This window comes from Medicago sativa, chromosome 1 (genome assembly GCF_051527215.1).
Source record: "Medicago sativa cultivar Bolivia chromosome 1, Bolivia_mono, whole genome shotgun sequence".
Classification (NCBI taxonomy): Eukaryota; Viridiplantae; Streptophyta; class Magnoliopsida; order Fabales; family Fabaceae; genus Medicago; species Medicago sativa.
This window is the reverse complement of record NC_140749.1, coordinates 18457982-18477838: the sequence shown is the minus strand read 5'-3', so window position 1 is coordinate 18477838 and position 19857 is coordinate 18457982. Positions and strand designations below refer to the sequence as shown.

General features: G+C 30.9%; 2 protein-coding genes, 1 long non-coding RNA gene and 1 pseudogene across 25 annotated transcripts; 3 read left to right on the top strand and 1 right to left on the bottom strand.

The window, feature by feature from the left end:
* The first annotated feature begins 1050 nt into the window (after positions 1–1050).
* On the top strand, positions 1051–4873 carry LOC146953322 (uncharacterized). Of its 21 annotated transcripts, none has more exons than XR_015009794.1 (6): positions 1067–1414; positions 1660–1777; positions 2048–2116; positions 2897–2979; positions 3306–3695; positions 4465–4873. XR_015009794.1 is itself a non-coding variant. In XM_085708714.1 (4 exons), exons 1-3 carry the CDS (start codon positions 1153–1155, stop codon positions 2973–2975), a joined length of 381 nt encoding a protein of 126 aa, XP_085564840.1. In that variant the 5' UTR covers positions 1051–1152; the 3' UTR covers positions 2976–2979; positions 4472–4873. The 21 variants fall into 21 exon arrangements, 3 of the variants coding, with proteins under 3 accessions (XP_085564840.1, XP_085564832.1, XP_085564857.1); XR_015009789.1 differs by having other exon boundaries at positions 1068–1336; positions 3306–3476; positions 4472–4873; XR_015009787.1 differs by having other exon boundaries at positions 1068–1336; positions 4472–4873.
* A 3153-nt stretch (positions 4874–8026) lies between these two features.
* Positions 8027–9679, top strand: LOC146953321 (gallate 1-beta-glucosyltransferase 84A24 pseudogene; annotated as a pseudogene). The gene has a single exon (XR_015009727.1). The product of XR_015009727.1 is annotated as a gallate 1-beta-glucosyltransferase 84A24 pseudogene (transcript).
* Positions 9680–12896: 3217 nt separating this feature from the next.
* On the top strand, positions 12897–15397 carry LOC146953320 (uncharacterized). Of its 2 annotated transcripts, none has more exons than XR_015009748.1 (2): positions 12897–13377; positions 15065–15397. It is a non-coding gene; the product is annotated as an uncharacterized LOC146953320 (long non-coding RNA). The 2 variants fall into 2 exon arrangements; XR_015009746.1 differs by having other exon boundaries at positions 15042–15397.
* Positions 15398–16298: 901 nt separating this feature from the next.
* LOC146953319 (uncharacterized) lies at positions 16299–18838 on the bottom strand. The gene is made up of 2 exons (XM_085708684.1): positions 18088–18838; positions 16299–16641 (listed from the first exon to the last, which is right to left on the bottom strand). Exons 1-2 carry the CDS (start codon positions 18760–18762, stop codon positions 16483–16485), a joined length of 834 nt encoding a protein of 277 aa, XP_085564810.1. The 5' UTR covers positions 18763–18838; the 3' UTR covers positions 16299–16482.
* Positions 18839–19857: the final 1019 nt, after the last annotated feature.

Sequence of the window (19857 nt, the reverse complement as noted above, 5' to 3'; positions counted from 1 at the left end):
ATTATGCTTAAATTTTAAATTTTATAATGATTTTTTACATACTTGTTTAAAACATTATAAAACATGCCTCCGCAATAATTTAGCTCAAAATTTTATTTTTAGGTTCAAATTTTCGTTAGTTTTATCTTGAATTTTTGGCGTTTAAAAAAAAATTATATTTAATTCATTACATGTTAAAAAATTCTAATTTTATAAAAGAGATTATTATAATGTTCTTAACATGTCTGTTAAAAATCATTTAAGAATATAAAAGTTTAAGTATAATTAAACAAATATTAATTTAACAGGGACCAACACATACTTTTAGTCCTTGTAAAATTAAAATTTTCTTAATTGTGCTTAAACTTTTAAATTTTTAACATATTTTTTACATACTTATTTAGAACATTATACAAAGTTCCTCCGCAAAAAAGTAATTGAAAATTTTATTATTAGGTCCATATTTTCATTAATATAATCTTGAAAATTTTGCTTTTAGAAAAATTCATATTTAATTCATTACATGTTAAAAAACTAAAATATTTTTTAAAAGAGTGTCTTACAATGTTATGAACATGTCTGTAAAAAATCTTTCTAAAATTTAGAAGTTTAAGCATAATTAAACAAATTTTAATTTAACATGGACTAAAAACACTAACGAAAAATTTTGTAGGGACTAAAAAGTGTGATTTCTTTTTATAGGGACTAAAAACAAAACTATAGATATTTATAGGGAGCAAAAACTTAATTAACCCTTTATTTTTTTGGTACACTTGATGAATTTTTTTTACTTAAAAGGATAAGATCAAATGGAGAAATTAATTAATTAATGGTATAATTCTGTTTTCGGTTGACAAAATAAAAACCGTAAACTAAATTTGTTCAAATACATTTAAACCAAACATGATTTTTCACAATTTTAAATTTGAGTTAATTTGATTTGATTTGTGGTTTTCTATAGGGGTGACATTTAACATGGGAAAGGATAATCCTTTCCCATCATGGGTCAATTGAGTTCTACCAATTGATTAAATGAAGAACACAATTTTATCATAATCCATCAGTACTGAATTTTTTTCCCCACCATCTTCCCCAATTATTTTCTCTCTCCTCCATACTCTTCTAATTTTTCTTCAATATCAATAAATCTTACAAGGAAGGCTTCACTGTTCTATGAAGGATCATGTAGATCGATGTTTTCGCAAGGGTTTCCCCACCACCGCTCGCGTCCAAATTTCAGGCTCCCGTTGTCGTTTTCGTGAAATCCATTTCTTCTCTTGCGGGTCCATGGAGATTTTTGTGTCAGGGTACATCCTTACACTTTACAGTCGTGGTGGACCGTTATCGCTCCTTCCCGGTAAAATTATACTGTTTGTCAGAGGGTCGTCGCGTTTAGTGGCGGATCAGTGAGCACGAGCTGCATTATTTCTTGCTTGTGGGTTTCCAATTGAATAATTGTGTTCCTTCTCTTGTTTATTTAATTTGGCAGTAGCAGTTATGTGTGGTTCTCATTTACTATATAAGCTTGCCTTGTGTGTGTTTGCTCCATCGTCTCATCCCTCTGCATTTTAGTTTTCTGTTTGTGAACTTGGTCGAGAAATCGCTTGATTCTTTGTTGTGGGTATGGTTTTGATTTTTGTTTATTGTTTATTGATTGATTGTTTTTATCTACTTTTGTAGGAAATCTGATTTGTTTGTGTTTCCCATCTCCTATTCAAGCTGAAACAGATTGGGTAGGAAAGTTCCAAAAAGAATTTGCAAAACTTCTTCATGACTGGCAACAAACACAAACAAGGAGGTAAAGTTCCGTCTTTGTCTCATTCCGTTAATCAATTGCAGAATATGATTTTGTTAATTCAAAGGTATCAAAATCCATTTTTTTTCTCATGTTTTGTGTTTATTTTTCATTGTTGCTTCCTCTTCAAATTTTGCATTTTTGTTTATTTTCATATCAGCTATATATAGTTTAGTGATTCACTTATTGATGTTTATGTTATTCATATTGATTGTGTGTGCATTTGAAATCTAATTTAATCATATCTTTTAATCTTATGTTGCTCTTTTTCAGTTTCATATATGCACACAATGTGTTTGATAAAATGCAGAAGTGAATCCTCATCAACATTATAATTACCTGGTTTGATGCCATTCCTTTTTTTTATTCATGAATATTTCAATTAACTTGCTTATTAGTTTTTGATTTGTTTTGCCATAAGCCCAATTCATATCCTGCATACATAGATTGGTAAAATTTATAAATTATCATTCTTTTTTCTTTGCTTATCGGATTTATTTGAAAAGAGAGGGAGAGAAAAACCTAATTTCAACTAACATGCAAGAGTTCAAAACAATATAATTTATCATGATTAAATTGTGATCCTGAAATGGTGTGGAACTGTATGTGGGCTATGGTAGTCTGGCTCAAAACTGTTACACACAATAGGAATTAAGCCTCAAGACTCAAACTTATATGTTGTCATTTAGTGGCAGGGAACATTTCATCATCTATATTCAATTCAGGTGCCTAGAAACCATAGTGCTAGGTGACCGGTTTCATCAACATTGATATATTTTCTTGGTTCCAATTTCTAATATTCATACTCCTCTTACATCTTTTATTTCACTCTTTTTTTTTAACAATTATTCAATGCATCATTAGACAAAGGTAAAGGAGTTATATGTATGATTGTGATTCTCTTGAGATTCCCATTAGAACCAAGATACTTGCCTTAATGCATGTTATTCACTATATCCTTCCATCTATTCTATCTTCATGTCACATGCATCTTGATTTTTTCTCCCTAACTTTTGGAGATTTCACATTGCTCTGATTGGTTCCTTTTTATATACGTGTGTTGTCAACTTTGATCATGGAACCAATGACTATATGCTTTTATTATTGCTGTTATTTGTGCAGGGTGTGTGTGATAGATGTAGAAAGCATACAGTCAAGTGGTGATAGATGTCAGAATTTGGCCATAAAAATTGCATTTTAATCAGGTGATATATGGTTATGACTCTTGTTACAAGAGTGTTCTGCTAATTCTTTGTACCTCAATGTTACTTTTCCTTGCTTAATCAGTGTCAGTTCACAAGATGATGATCACTATTGATACATCGTAGTATATCTTAGTCTCGGTAGTTATCTGAACTGAGGTTACTTTCATGTAGTGATAGGAAATTATGACTGGATTGTGTATATAGCACAATACTTCAAATAAAATCACAACATGCCACCTTCACTTTCACCATGTTCAATAATGTGTGTCTCTTATTTTCTTTCCGCCGAACTGTGGTTGTAATTGGATGCACTTATGTACCTGCAGAAAATGCTCAAGTACAATCCTGCTGAGAGAATATATGCCAAAACAGCACTTGATCATCCATACTTTGACAGTCTTGAGTCATTGACAAATCTCAATATTAATGATGGCTTTAGCCAAAATGTTTGGTGCAGAAGTGTCTGTTAAGGCTGCATTGTATTGCAGTCAGTGAAGGTAAATTCACTACATGGATTTTAACGATCTATAAAGTTGCCATAAGTATGTGAAAATAGCCTATCATGGATTTAGATAGTTGTCAAAAGAATATGAGGTTGGACCTGTGGAAATACTATAGGATGCGATGCATTTGACGTGCCAGAATATTCTCTACTTATTCGCTCAACTGGTTGATTTGAAGGATTGTAATCCTGTAAAGTTTTGAGAAGTTGTTGAGTAAGTCTTATGCTAGGATTTAAACAAACATTTGTTTTACTCTTTTAGAGGGATCGTGTCTTCAATAATTTTTTTGAAGGGAAATGATATCTTGTGCCCTTAAGGCACAAGTTAACACTACCCTTTTTTGAAAGGAATTAACTATTTATTTATGTATATTAAATATTCCCTTCTGGGCAGACTTGGCTTCTTTATTTATGGGTATGAACATAGAACAACACTGTCATGAATGTTGGCTTCGGCTGCTTGGTAATTTGGGGTTTAGAAGGTTTATATGCCTTGGAGTTAAATGCTAATTATGTTTATAAACTGCTGCCACGGTTTCCAATAGAAAAGAGATATTGGGGATTGGAATTTTGAAGTTTCTCCTGTTACAGGCTCATGGCTATAGTATTTACTTTTACAAATGATTCATGTTAACACAAACAACCTATAGTCACTACTGTTCTATTAAGAATGAATGTTTCAAGAATGAATCACATTATTTATTTTTTTTTCTTGACAAATATACTAATTCTTGGCATTTTCTGTCGTTATCAAAATCCATGGAATATTTGATTTCAAACAATGTACACATTTCGGTAAATAATCTAGAGCTATCTAAGTGCAAAAAAAAACATTTTTTTTGAACCATCAAGGGCTGTCATAACTTTAAGTTTAAGCTAAGATCATAATTACCTAAATGTCTCAAATACTTACTGCTAAGCATCCCTTTCACTTTTTCTTTATGTGAGTAATTTGGTTTGTTGGTTTGTGTGTTTTTGTTAAGTGGACAGTGCACATGATTTGCGCAGTACAAGATTGCATTGCATATGATAGTAGTTATGAGATGAAAGTGCAATATGGTGGGATGTGGGATGATGAAAGCAAGATAAATGAGCTTCATATTTTGACTGTATTACATTTGCTATTAATTAGTTGTATTACTTTTCAAATTGACTTCTATGTACCCTAATAGTTAGTGAATGGTGTCTTTTTTTTTTCTTTCTTTTCTTCAATGTTATGAAGTTTAGCATGTTTATTCTATCTTCTTAGATTGCTCCATCTTCAATGATGTGCGTCAGTTGTAAAAAGTAATAGAGTTTTTTTTTATTTTTTTATTTTTTAAAGAATCTAAGATGAAATATACATTATTATTAACATTATACAACGGGTGGAAGTGGTACCATTGAACTAAACCTTAAATCTTGGCATGTTTCATTTTCTCTTTCAACTTCTTAAATGAGAAGTTCTATGGTTTATGCTTTGATTTTTTTTAATAAAATCAGTTATAACATTATTTTATTTTTTAAAAAACTTTTTTTGAAGGAACACAAATGATAAAATAAAATACTTATAATTGCCTTTTTGTGACTCTTGAAATTGGGTTTTAATCTTTGTTTATAATATTAAGGTGAATCCATTACAATCTTTATTTTCTTCATAAAATGTGAAGTAACCAACGGTTATGATCAGTGTAAGCAACGATAATTAATTATTATAAAGTAACCCACGGTATAAAACAATAATTGTACGGAATTTTAAAATAATTTGAATGTTTGAACAACGGTCATGAATAGTGTCGCAAACGGTAACTGTACCGTTAATAGTAACGGCCATTTTACAAAATCTACTCTATATATATTACACCTTCAATTATAATCTTCACATCACCGTCTTAAAATTTATCGATACATTCAAAATGTCTAAATCTTTTCTTCTTTGCATCACCTTACTTGTCCTGATATTGTTACTTATTGTTGTTTTAAATTTTGAAGAACTGGGAAACATTTATACAGGAGTAATTTTGTTGTTTGTTTTTCCATTACTAGGCTTTGCCTGGATGATTACTTTTTGTTAGTTTTGAAAATTTTGAATAATTGAGGGGTTCTAAAGTCTTTGTTATCATTAAAGTCCTTTGTTTTGAAATAAATTTTTAAATAATCTTTGGGTATTTATTTACGTATTTATGTCATTATGCATTATCATAATTTATTATATGTTCTATACTAATTTAACTAAATCCACGTATTTATTCAATAAATTAATATGGGCTTGAGTAATAATTACTATATTTTTTCTACCAATTTACCCATCACAAAATAATCTTCTCTATTTGTGTCTTTGCATGCTCTCCAATGGCTTAGTCGTCAAATTAATAAGGTATTGTTCTTGATCAAATTTTCCATGTATATTTTAAGTATTTTTTATCCAATTATAAATTCCAGAAGGAATTATTTATGTTCAAAGTTTGAAGAAGTCAATGGAGAATATAAGTTGTGTTATATGAATCTAGAACTCATATTCTATTTGCTTTTGTAGAGGTAAAAAAATGCAGTGTCAGCAAAGATTAACAAGTTATTGGTTTTTAGATCATTTTGATGAAGGGATACAAATGACCATAGGTAATCCGGATGTAGCTTCGGATGATGTTGTTGATGGTGGGGTTGTACAAGAAGAATACATTGTTATTGATTCTCAATCTCCTCCCTGTACTAGTTTTGGTGAAGATTGTGTCCCTGTGAATGTGTTGGTCATCAAACACAAAATCATAAAGATTTTAAATATTGCTGACGATGGACGTCGTTGACCTCAATTACCAATGATATGCATGAAGAAGTTTTTAAAGATGTTTTAAGTGCTGGGAATGTTTTAGTTTTCGTTGGTAAGAAAGTCTTAGTGTTGTAGATTTGATGTTCGTGATATAATATTCTCCTTTGTTGAAAGTGTTGAACGTCATAGTATATATGTTTTTGGAATTTTATTAGCTCCGTAGTTATTTTTGTCTTAAAGATTAATTTCAATAGTAATTACTTTGAATATTTATCAAAGTATTTGATATTAATATTAATGTATTTGTTGGGACATGCTTCATTCAAAAATTGAGATGCGAATGTAAGTCGTCGATACACGCTTTGTCAAGCATTGTAGTACAATTGTATGTTGTTCTAACTTGTGTTGTCCGAAGATAAATTTGTCCGTGCGTACGCGCACGGGTCACACACTAGTATGTGTACAATCACGACACCCACTCTCTAATTATTTTTCTCCCTGATTTGGAATTAGAAGTAATGAATTTTATGAATTCGTTTATGCTGGCTTGTTATTGTCCGTGATGTAGAACCACCATTGAGATATCAAAAACCACCATTTTTTGACTTTTTAGATTTGAATGAATCAAAACTAATACTACTAACTTAGCCTTTGCATGTTTCAAATTGGGGTCTGATTGTTACAGTTCCAAGATGCAATTATTCAAGACACAATTTTTGAATTGAGATTTTGGAATTTGGGTTCGGAGAAGTTAAGGGAGCATTTTTTTGAAATAAGAAGCATTTGGGAACACAATAATTCGATTGAATCTGAAAGCAAATTTTATTACACAAAATGGACTGTTATGATTCATGCAGAGAAAAACCAAACATGACTCATTTTCTACTCAAATCCTCCATGTTGGTGGTGGTGGGTGAGTGGAGAATGGAGGAGAGAGAAAATAATTGGGGAAGATGGTTTTCGTTTGATTTGTGATTATCCTGTCCCATGTTAAATGCCACCTTCTATTTCTATAGGTGTTCGTTTGATTTGTGATTTTCTATCGAGTTGATTCAGTTTTAAAGGCACTATTTAATACTAACCACACGTCCTACTAGACGTGTTCTTGCAGGAGGAAACAAGTGGGAAAAGAAATGTGGTAAAATAGAGTCCACAAGGATAAGTAAAGGACACCGACTAGGTAGGGTGACCAATATGATTAATTTCATTGTCCTTCTCTGTCAAAAATATTTATTTCAATTGTCTTTCTAGCAGTAAATGGACCAAAACGGACCAAACCACGTGCATACATTTTTTTTAGGCACATACATATATTTTAATACTTTTTTAAAATATTTTTTGTTAGTATTATATTGCATAAATATATTGTTTGTTGGTTTATAATTATTTTAATACTATTTATTAGTTTAATTTATTCTTTTTTATTATGTTATATGTTTAAAAAATAATCAATGATTTTCTTCCCGTAATATTAATTTATAATATATTATATTTTATATCAAACGGATTATTTTATCGTGCATTTATAACCATTTTTCTAAAAATTGATTAAAAAAAACCGTATTAAATTGAAGCAAATCGTCTTTATGAATAAAATGGAACCGACATATAATTTTATCTTGAGAAAATCCATACAACTTTCTATTTCTTTTTTTTTTTGGAAGACTTTCTATTTCTAATGAGAGCAAGTAGCAACAATAAATGATTTTTTTTTATTTTTTTGTCACAAGAGCAACAATAATTGTTGTTAATATATCGTTCATAAAATGGAATTGAAAGTATATTCCCATGCTACCACTCCTATAAATTAAAGTCTTGTCTAAAGCATCCACCAAAGAAAAAGAAAATGGAATCAGAAGCTCCCATTCATATACTTCTTATCTCTTTTCCAGCACAAGGACACATAAACCCTCTTCTTAGATTAGCAAAGTGTCTTGCTGCAAAGGGTGCTTCTGTCATCTTCATCACAACAAAGAAAGCTGGCAAAGACATACAAACTGTTAACAACATTGTTGAAAAATCACTCACATCAATAGGTGATGGTTCTCTCACTTTTGAGTTCTTTGATGATGGTTTACAAGATGATGATCCTATTAGGGAAAATCTTTGTGACTACACAGGACAACTAAAACTTTTTGGGAAACCTTTTCTGTCTCAAATGATCAAGAATCATGTTGAGTCAAACAAACCTATTTCTTGTATCATAAACAATCCTTTTGTTCCTTGGGTTTGTGATGTAGCTCATGAACATGGTATTCCTTCTGTTTTATTATGGGTTCAATCCACTGCAGTTTTTTCTGCTTGCTATAACTATTTCAACAAACTGGTACGTTTCCCTTCAGAAAAAGAACCTTATATTGATGTTCAATTACCTTTTCAAGTTCTTAAATACAATGAAATCCCGGATTTTCTGCATCCTTTTAATCCATATCCATTTCTAGGGACACTCATCTTAGAACAGTTTAAGAATTTATCTAAAGTGTTTTGTGTTTTAGTAGAAACCTATGAAGAACTAGAGCATGATTTCATTGACTATATTTCAAAAAATTCAATCCACATAAGATCCATTGGTCCATTGTTTAAAAATCCAAATATTAAAGATGCAAGTAATATTCGTGGAGATTTTGTTAAGAGTGATGATTGTAATATTATAGAGTGGCTAAACACAAAGCCAAAAGATTCTGTGGTTTATATTTCTTTTGGGACTATTGTGTACCTTCCACAAGAACAAGTGAATGAAATTGCATATGGGTTATTGGATTCTAATGTTTCATTTTTGTGGGTACTAAAACCACCTCCTAAGGAAGTAGGGCTAAAAGAACATGTTTTGCCAAATGGGTTCTTAGAGGAAACAAATGAGAGAGGAAAAGTTGTGAAATGGAGTCCACAAGAAGAAGTATTGGCTCATCCTTCATTGGTATGTTTCATAACACATTGTGGTTGGAATTCGTCGATGGAAGCGCTTAGTTTAGGAGTTCCAATGTTGACATTTCCAGCATGGGGTGATCAAGTCACAAATGCAAAGTTTTTGGTAGATGTTTTTGGTGTAGGGATTAGATTGGGTTATGGTATGATTGAAAATAAATTTGTAACAACAGATGAGGTGAAAAAGTGCTTATTAGAAGCAACAATAGGGGAAAAAGCTGAGGATTTGAAGCAAAATGCAATCAAGTGGAAGAAAATGGCGGAGGAAGCAGTGGCCATTGGTGGATCCTCTGATCGGAATCTTGATGAATTTATGGAAGACATTAAGAAAATCAAAATGATTGCACAATTATAATTGTACCATAAATGATTGTACCATGTATTTTTAGACATAACATCATGGAAACATAAATGATTCAGTAATATGATTCCATGATTTGTTGGGATATATGGTCACCGTGTCCCTTTGTAAGTCATTTTGAAACAAAAAAAATCTTTAAATATAAGATACCATAATTATTAATCAACTTTGACATGATATATCATATAAAGAGGTCGTTGAATTCATTATAACTTGTAAATAGGTATGTGAACTATTTTGAAATTATCAAATATATTCCTAGAAAAAAAAGGATATAAAGGTTGATCTTAGGGGTTACAATTTGAAATTACAAATATTTCTACGTATAATTTTAATCAACATCTAACTAATTTCACAAAAAAATAATGTTAATAATTTACATGCGTTAAGCGTAATAAAAAGAACGGATAGACGGACACTCTGAACGCTTGTACTAATAGAAAATGAGTAAATGATCACTTTGGTCCTTGACTCTACACCTCGCTTTCACAAAGGTCTTTGACTCGGGATTAAATACAAAGTAGTCTCTGAATGTGCACTTCCGTTATTAGTTTAGTCCCTAGCATTAAAAATTTCTGTTAACTGATGAGGCGGCGTGCATGAGGTGTCACATGGACTAAAATCAAAGTAGAAAATAGTCACTTTAGTCCCTGAATCGAAAATCAATATTTTCCCAAATTGAATATCAAACATGCATGAAGAAACATACTAATCAGCTTCACTGCACTTACACTGTAGAATGAGGGAATGATTATTCTTTTTAAAATTTAGGGTTAAAATGTGGTGATTTCTTATAAACATTAGAATTCGGTACAATCTAGAGAATTAACAACAAAAAAGAAATTGATTTCGAACAAAAGAGGAAATTAGATGAGATTTAGGGATTTGGAGATTAAATTCGGAATTTAGGGATTTGAGATTCAATTTGGGGATATTAATTTTCGAATTAGGGACTAAAGTGACCATTTTCTACTTTCACTATAGTCCATGTGACACCTCATGCACGTCACCTCATCAGTGAACAAATTTTTTTAACGCTGGAAACCAAACGAACTGCATATTCAAATACTACTTTGTATTTAATCATGAGTCAGAGACCTTTATAAAAGCGAGGTGCAGAGTCGGGAAGAAAATGACCATTTACTCAATAGAAAATATACTATTTTTTGAGAGATTATTTGAATTACACTAACACTGGAAATATTTAGAATTAAATTATGAAGTCAATATTTGGGACAAGAGCAACTTATCTTGAATTAACTTGCTTTTTACTGCTTCTTATTGCTTCTGCTATAGTTTGGTTTTTGGAGGTCATAGTGAAAAAAATGTTAAACAAGTTTTTCTTACTGTCACCTTACAGAATTGTAATTCCAGGTTGAGTTATATGGTTCATTATTAAACATGATTTATGATTAGATAATATGACATTGCTTGCTTAAAACAACCTGATATAACGATATAACATTCGATTCGTGTAGTCAACACTGCATAACAAGAACAACGAACAAGTCAGCATCAAACACACGATATGCAAAAGGAAGGAACGTATAATCAAGATTGAACTTTCCTAAAACTTGTACAAGGCATCTGCAACAAGATTTGTCTCTTGAAAACATGATTACACAAAGCAGAATATGATACAGTGCAAGTGCAACTACCCAAATTAAGGAAGAATCCTGCAGAAGAAAAGCCCTCTTATGGGTCTGGAATGACATCAACACTACTAGCCAGGTTGACACTGCTAGAATACATATCATCACTGATGAACTTTAACTGACAGAGAGGAGGAGGGATCCAATGAAATGAGTTGGAAACACTTAAAAGGAAAACGTTGTCATGTAACAGTGACTATGATTGTATATAAAACTAGTAAGATACCCGTGCATCCGCACGGGTACCCGTTGGTGTGGATGATTTGTTTAATTTCGAGGTTTTTTTATATGGGAGTTTAAACAATAATGATATCTACTTATATAATTTTTCTCAAAAAAAAAATATCAACATATAAAAGTTTAGAATATATTTGCCAAATTAAAATATCAATTTGGAAAAATACTTCTTTCAAGAAAAAAAAAACTTGGAAAAATACTTTTTAACAATAAAGATATGTCTTGTGTATAATAATTATTTTAAACTTTTAACAATGACAATTTGTCCTACGTATAATATTTCTTTTAATTTTGTGTCACCGATGATTTGTTCTACGTATAATAATTATTTCTAAATTTGTATCAATAACAATTTGACCGTTTATAATAATGATTTTAAATTTTTAGCAGTGACAACTTGTCCTATGTATAAAATATAATTTAAAATTTGTATCACTGACGACTTGCCCCGTGTAAAATAATTATTTTTAAAATTATATTGTTGATAACTTGTCACGTGCAAAATATTTTTTTTTTATCAATGACATGTCATGTGTATAATTTGTATCAATGACGACTTGGCCCGTGTATAATTTTTTTTTTTTAATTTAACAATGGCAACTTGTCCCGTTTATATATATCATTGATGACATGCCACATGTTTAATAATTATTATAGTTCTATTCTTGTCTCATGTATAATATTTATTTTAAAATTTATATCAGTGATGACTTGTCCCATTTGTCCCATATATAATAGTTATTTTTTTTTTTGTGGTGGTTGGGTTCGAACCCCCGACCTTGCATATTATTATGCATTGTTCATACCAACTGAGCTAAGCTCACGATGACTTATCTCGTGTATAATAATATTTTTAACTTTCAACAGTGGCAAATTGTCTTATGTATAATAATTAATTTAAAATTTGTATCAATGACGACTTGCCCCATTTATAATAGTTATTTTAAAAATTATATTATTGATGATTTGTCTTGTGTACGATAATTATTTTTAAAAAATTAAATAGCATTGATGACAAATATTTGTGTATTTTTACACCCTCCTGTCTCAAAATACTTGTCTCTTTAATATTGTTTTTGTCTCAAAATACTAATTGTTACTTTAAACTATCTATGCAACATTTATTATTATTTTTCCACCATTATACTCTCATTTATTGAATTTAATTCAATTTAACTACTCCATTAACCATGATTAGTTAAAGGTATTTTAGAAAATGATACACAAATTTTAAACGATTATTATTTTAAAACAGAAGGAGTATATATCCGTGACAAATATTTATACCATATTTTCTAATATTCAATATAACAATATTTCCTCTCTCTCAAAAAAAAAAACAATATTTCCTTAAAAAAAACATAACAATATTTATAGTGTGTTTTATATTTTTTATCTTTTTATCTTTATCTAAATCTTAATAGTGTGTTTTATCTAAATCTTAATAGTGTGTTTTATCTAAATAAATAACATTAAAAACAATTTGTCAAAAAAAAAACATTAAAAACAATTAATAAGTGGACCAAAAAAATTAAAAGCAATTAATTAACACTAATGTTGTCACGCGTGGAGGCTCCTCTCCCACATTCTCCTTTTTTTTTATTTCATTTATTTTTTTCTTTTATTCCTTCAACAACTCACACCACACATAACAAACACTTCTCATTTGATTTTCCTTTTCTCTCTCTTCCTCTTCACTTATCAAAGAACTCTCTCTTCTGTAAACAAACCCTACCCGCCTCTCCTTCTCTCTGTGTGGGCTGTGACCGCGTCTCCACAACCATCTCGCTTCTAATGTCCATTAAATCTGGCTTCCAATCTCATGAGATGATATCATGTTTATTTTTTTCCCATGTGTTTAGTTTTTAAAAATCATCATGTTGACACTGTAGCACCGCTGCCGCTATAAGAACTATTTTCGACCAACTTTGATCTCATCTATGGAGTCTAACAGTAGATCTGGAACCTTTATAATGTAAGCTCTCCTTTGTACCTATTTCATTATGATTTGGGCACCAAACCACATGACTTCTTCTTTTGCACATGCAGCAACAACAACTTTCTTAGATATGTAAATTGTTTGTAGATCTATGCAGAAAACTTCATCTTATTTGTTTTTGTTATGTATTTTTGTTTTTTACATTCACCAAAAAAGAAGTCTTAGACTCTATTGTATGATTGCTTTTACTGTTTAACTGTCTATGTTTTTTAGTTAAAGGGAACAAAGAAATAGTTGAATGTGATGAAGAAAATGTGCTATTTATTTTCTGTTTTTGTATTTATCCCCAATCTTTTGAAAAAACCATGCTTATGTATTTTTCCTGTTTAATTACATAATTTGTCATGTTGTTTTACCGCTAATTTGTCACTCTTTGTGAACTTAAATCTTGAAGATCTGATTTTTATTTGAGATTCTAAACCTTGTCCAGTTCAAATCTAAAAATTATTTCTTTTTGAAGGAAAATCCGAAAATTATTTATATTGTTAAATCTATAAATTTATTTTTTTGAGGGAAATCTAAATTTTTTTTTTGAGGAAATCTAAAAATTTATTATTCTTCAGCTATAATATTTTTAGAGGCATTGGAGTTATAAATCTGAAAATTTAAACTTTGATTTTTCTCTGATAGAAATCAAAAGACAGTGGTAATGGCATGGATTTATCTCCCACTTCATCTTTCATCTTGCAACAATTTTTTTAAGATTTTTTCCACCTCATTTTATACCAAAAAAATAAAATAAAATATTACACCTTTAAGGTTATCACCAGTTTTTTTTATTATTTTTTTTATCATCATACATCAATTTTTCAACTGTACACGCTTGATATATCATAGCCTCACATCAACTTTTTCTTAAAAAAATGTTATTTAATAATAATAATATTTTTTTTTTTATCAAAAACTGAACTCTTAACCATCTCTCCGACCCAAAAACAACTTGACCATCTTTCAACCACAACCAGTCTCCTTCCTGCGACTTTAAAAAAAACTGCATATTACTCATCATCTCATTCTCCTCTGTCTTTCTTTGAAATCGGATCTTCAAAAGGAGTTACCTTTAAAATTCATCATTTTTTAAAATTAGTTTTCCATCCATTTTAAACTACTCTTAAAAGTGCTTCAACCAGAACGGAACTATTTTCTTCCTTTTGTATATACTGATTTTCTTAGTAACAATACTTGTTACAAACTAATCGAAGTTTAAAATACAGATATAACTACATATCATAATCAAACTCTATCAAACTCCTCTGGTTGCTTTTTCATCATTTATTTACCCATATATTTCTTTGATGTTTGTTGGAGAGATGACAACATTCTTCAACTTACTTTCCTACAAAAAGAACACTTCCACTATCACAAAGATGAAGTAGAGGACGATGATGACAATGATAAATAATGAGATTAATAAAAAAGATAAAGTGCTAAAATTTTCTTACTCAAACTATGTAAATTTTCTTCCTCAAACTATTTTTTTACACTTTAGTTGTTATATATATTTTTTTTCAAAACAGCAAGTATTGCTAAAATTCAATAGAAATGACAAAAATAAAATAAAAGGATCATTTACTTACCTGAGTTTTCTCATCATTTACTTTCCCGTATATTTTTGTTTTTGTTTTTATAATTTGTTGTAGACAAAAGAAAACATGAACTGAAGGTATTGAAGACAAGAAGTTGAGAAGAGGCAAAAGCTAAATGATGAAAAGTGGGAGAAGAATGGAGTGAAAATATTTTATGTGGAAGACAATATCTTATAGGAGTATAAGATTTGAAATAAGTGAAGGGAGGGAAAAATTTTTGAATTTCAAGTGACATTGGGAAATGTAGCAAGAGTAAAGTATTTGATTGATGTGGTGTCCGACTTTTTGACCTTTGTTACAAATGAATTTTTTTTTCATTTGTTTAGTTGGCATGTAATGGAAATGTTACTCTCATAAGCAAATAAACTAAACTATTAGTTACATGACATCATATTAGTTAAGTGAGATCATTTAGTTGCAAAAAGTAATTTTTAGACATGTTTTGCCCTTAATTGTGGGATGTGGCAGCCAATGAAGATAGGGTATTAATAAGTTTTCCACAACATATGATTTTCTTATATTAAGAGGGATAGTAATGCCCGATTTTTTCCACACAGAAAACTCCTCATATGATAGCATCCACAATCCTGAAGTTAGAAAATTCAAATACGAACACTGCTTCATTCCTAGTTCTTCCAATTCTGACTCTCCATCACAAACGACTAAACTTGCACCACACCTCACTTTCCTATGTACTGCACTGTTTTTCCTTCTAATGCTTCTAACAATGGCTTCTTCCAAACCCACCGGTTAAATTTCACTACACATATTTATTTGGTTCTGCTTATTTGGATCATGAGCCAACTTCTACTGCAACTTAATCAAGTGTATGTTTGAAAGAAAGAAAAAAAAAAACAGTAAAAAAACAGTGATGCTACACATCTATTTGATAAATTCAATTGGATTGCCACAAAATTGTAGCTTCAGGCTTAACATTGGCTAACTCTGAATTCACTGCAATGCAATGAGAGGCTACATAAAAGCATACCTAGCTACACGCAGTAACTTTCATTTTCAATGATGGAATTATATACGCAGTTCACCCAAACCGTACCTAAACAGCTTTTACTTCTGAAATTTGTCCATGAACTCATCTTATTAAGGTATGAAACTCGCACAATCAATTTTATATCAATTGTTAGCCTGTCTTAAGAATATCCTTATCATTTCAAATTCACATATCACTTCTAAGACAACTATCATGACTACAAAGATCTCAAGAGAACAATGACTAAAGCCACTTATTCCCCCCTCTCTTAAATCCACCATTCAGTTGCAACAGACAAATAAATCAAGTAGAAAACTATGGTATTTCAAACTTGCCAAAAATTCATTCAATTATATAACTTAAAAAGACGAAACAACCAAACGCAATAAAGAAAGATACTACGTCCTTCAAAAAGAAAGTAAACCACAGTAGCAACAAAAAAGAATGAAAGCATTAGTTCCTAATATGCTTAACATACATTATCCAATAAAAGCAAAACTGGTAAACTTAAGCTTCCGCCCTTTCCTCCTCCAAGATCAAGGCCTTTGTTGTGGGCTTTGCCAACATATCAGTGTACTCTTGGAATGGAGATTTACTGAAGCGAGTCTCCTTCCAGAATTCAGGTGTCAAGAAACCATAAGTCTTCATCAGACAGTCAAATGTAGCCTGCAAAAATAAATAGCATTAATAAATCTGTTTATAGCAAAAGTAATGAACAAACACGAGTAACAAATTCTGGCATACATAGATTCGATTGCAGGAAAAAAAAGACCAGAACTATAAACCAATGAAACAAACCAACACAAACTACTCATCCAGCACTGTCTCAATATATGACAACTAATAAAGTTTATATGCGGAAAATACAAACAGAATACCATTTGATTATACAAACAAATGAGATTTTAATGTTCTTAACCACAAGGGAGTCAATTTCAAAATATCATTCCAAGGGCCCCTGTTTATAATATACAATTGAAATCTTATAAAACATGCATAAAATTATTAGATTTTGAAAACCCAACAAGTCTGTTGATTATAATTGAACATTTTCATTCAAAAATAAACAACACATTTCCATTTCAAGTTAAATTCTATGATCTGACTTCTACTAAGTAAGCAAATCCATTTAAAATGTAAAGTGGGTAATATAACCATTGATGAACAAATTAAAGATTTATATTATACAAATATACATACATAACCAATCATATTGAAATATCCAGGCTCCTTCAAAAAAAATATTGAAATAAAGCCATCATTTATTTTCAAATCAATTTACTATACTCACACGTCACATCCTAAATTTTACTCACAATAAGATTGACCACTCAAGTTTGTACACACATAAAACCTATTTAGCACCAACACATCATTTGAAAGCATGTCTAGGTCTACTAAAATTTGCTCCATTTATCTAGCTTCTATTTACTGTCCATTCAAGGGAAATAGATAGATAAAAACAAGTGGAAGATTAGAGGACCCATTAGTGACTTCGCTATTTTAAAGGATCCCTCTAACCTATCACTTATGTCCATCTATCTCGTAAATTGATAGTAGATAAATTGCGTCTATCCAAACTAACACTGTCACTAACCTAGCTACATATAATCACACCAAATTTTGCAAATGATTAATTGCATCTAGTGCCTGTGTTCGCGCTTCTTAGCATACAGGGTCTATTGTGATTGGTTTATTCGAGTTTATCTACTAGCATAAATTTTGTAAGACTGTTTGAGAGAACTTATGAAATCAGCTTAAGACAGTTTTCATAAGATTTTTTCAACTTAATTTCCATAAGTTCTCCAATATAGCTTATGAAAACAGCTTATAAGCATTTACAAAACAATTTAATGTTGTGCTATAAGCTGCAGATAAGTTGTTTATCCAAACAGGTCCACATTATACAACTCAAATAAATGAATATATAAAACAGGACATTTTACATATGAATATATATGAGTTAAAAATCAAATAAATGAATGACACAATAATTTCATATAACATGTAATATAAATCAAAAATAATTATCACAATTCATATATAAAATCATAAACAGTAAATAAAAGACAGAAAAACAAATTAAAATATGAAGGAAAAAAAAAAACAGACCTTAACGAAATTGCCAAGGGTTTTGGTAGATCCCCTTGAAGAAGTAAAAACATCATCAATTCCAGCAAACTGCAAAACCTTCTTAGGAACCCTAGCAGCAACAATACCAGAACCTCTCGGTGCAGGAACCATACGAACAGTAACAGAACCACACTTTCCAGTAACCTTACACGGCACAGTATGTGGCTTCCCAATCTTATTCCCCCAGTAACCTCTTCTCACAGGAATCACACTCAATTTCGCAAGAATAATCGCACCGCGAATTGCAGTAGCAACTTCCTTACTACACTTCACACCTAACCCAACATGACCATTGTTGTCACCCACAACAACAAAGGCTTTGAACCGGGTTCGTTGACCGGCTCTGGTTTGTTTCTGAACCGGCATGATTTTCATCACTTCGTCTTTCAGCGTGGGACCGACTAAGGTGTCGATGATTTGGTGTTCTTTGATGGGAAGAGAGTGGAGGTAGATTTGTTCTAAGCTGCGGATTTTGCCTTCTTTGACGAGACGGCCGAGCTTTGTTACTGGGACCCATTTTTCTTCCTCTTCACGACGGCCAGCGCCTCTGCGGCGACCTCCACGGCCACGATCTCCGCCTCTGCCACCTCGACCACGATCTCCGAAACCTCTTCCGAATCCGGCTCTGTCTCCGGTAGCTCCTCGGTCTGCCATTGTTGGTTGAGAGAGAGTGAGAGAAGGAGAATGCGGCGCTGAGAAAAGATGAAACCCTAGAAATGCAGAGAGAGGTAAGAAAGTGAAGATGAGATTTGTGTTTTGTAGGTTTTTTGTTATTGGGCTTTTCTTAAATGTAGTTTTGGGTTTTTGATTGAATTCTGACTTTTGCTCAACATGCCCCTCGAATTTCTAAAATTACCCCTTCGGTTTGTATCGACCGGTCACAAGTTTGGGATTTTTTGGGAGTAACTCTTGAAGCATTGGGTGGGATGGAAAATGGTACAACGTATGATAATTTGTATGGCGTTTTAATGATTGATTACTTTGTATTTCGATTTTCGCTAATGTTTCTAATGAATGATATATATTGGTATTTTTGATACCACAACAATTATGACTATCATGAATTATATATATTTTGACGAACCAATCCAACAAAACAATAAAAAACCACATTTGGTTTGGATCATTTTTTTACTCAATTGTATGGTTTGTAATTTTTATTTTATCAACCGAACCAAATGAAACCAAATGACAACATAAGAAAAACATTAATTAAACATAAGCCACTTAGACCAATACTCATAAAATCTCAACGGAAACTTTTATAAAATGACATATTTTTTCCATTGCTAAGTTTCTTCTTTACTTTTTATTTCAAAGATGTATTTACTTTTAAAAAATGATAATAAAATTTTAACTTTTTGCATTTCTTACAAAATAAGATTACCTTCTGTTCACATTTTTAATTTGGTATGCGTAGTTGTAAACATTGTTGGATGTAAATGAAATTGTAATGTTGGATGAATTTTAAAACATTGTTCAGAATATGTCGTGTTTTAATTTTTTTAATTGGTTTTAATGTTGAAAACAAAAAAAAAAATAGTATTATCTAAAAAAAACACATCAACCGACCCAACGCAAACCACATTTGTTTGGTTTGGTTCATATATTATTTTAAAACTCAACCGAACAAAACCAAACCATATGTTTTCTTATCTTGTGATTCAGGTAACTTTTAATCTCAAAATCAAACCGCAAACGTTAATCGTAGTCCACGTGCCAAGTGACTCGGGACTATTTGTACATAAT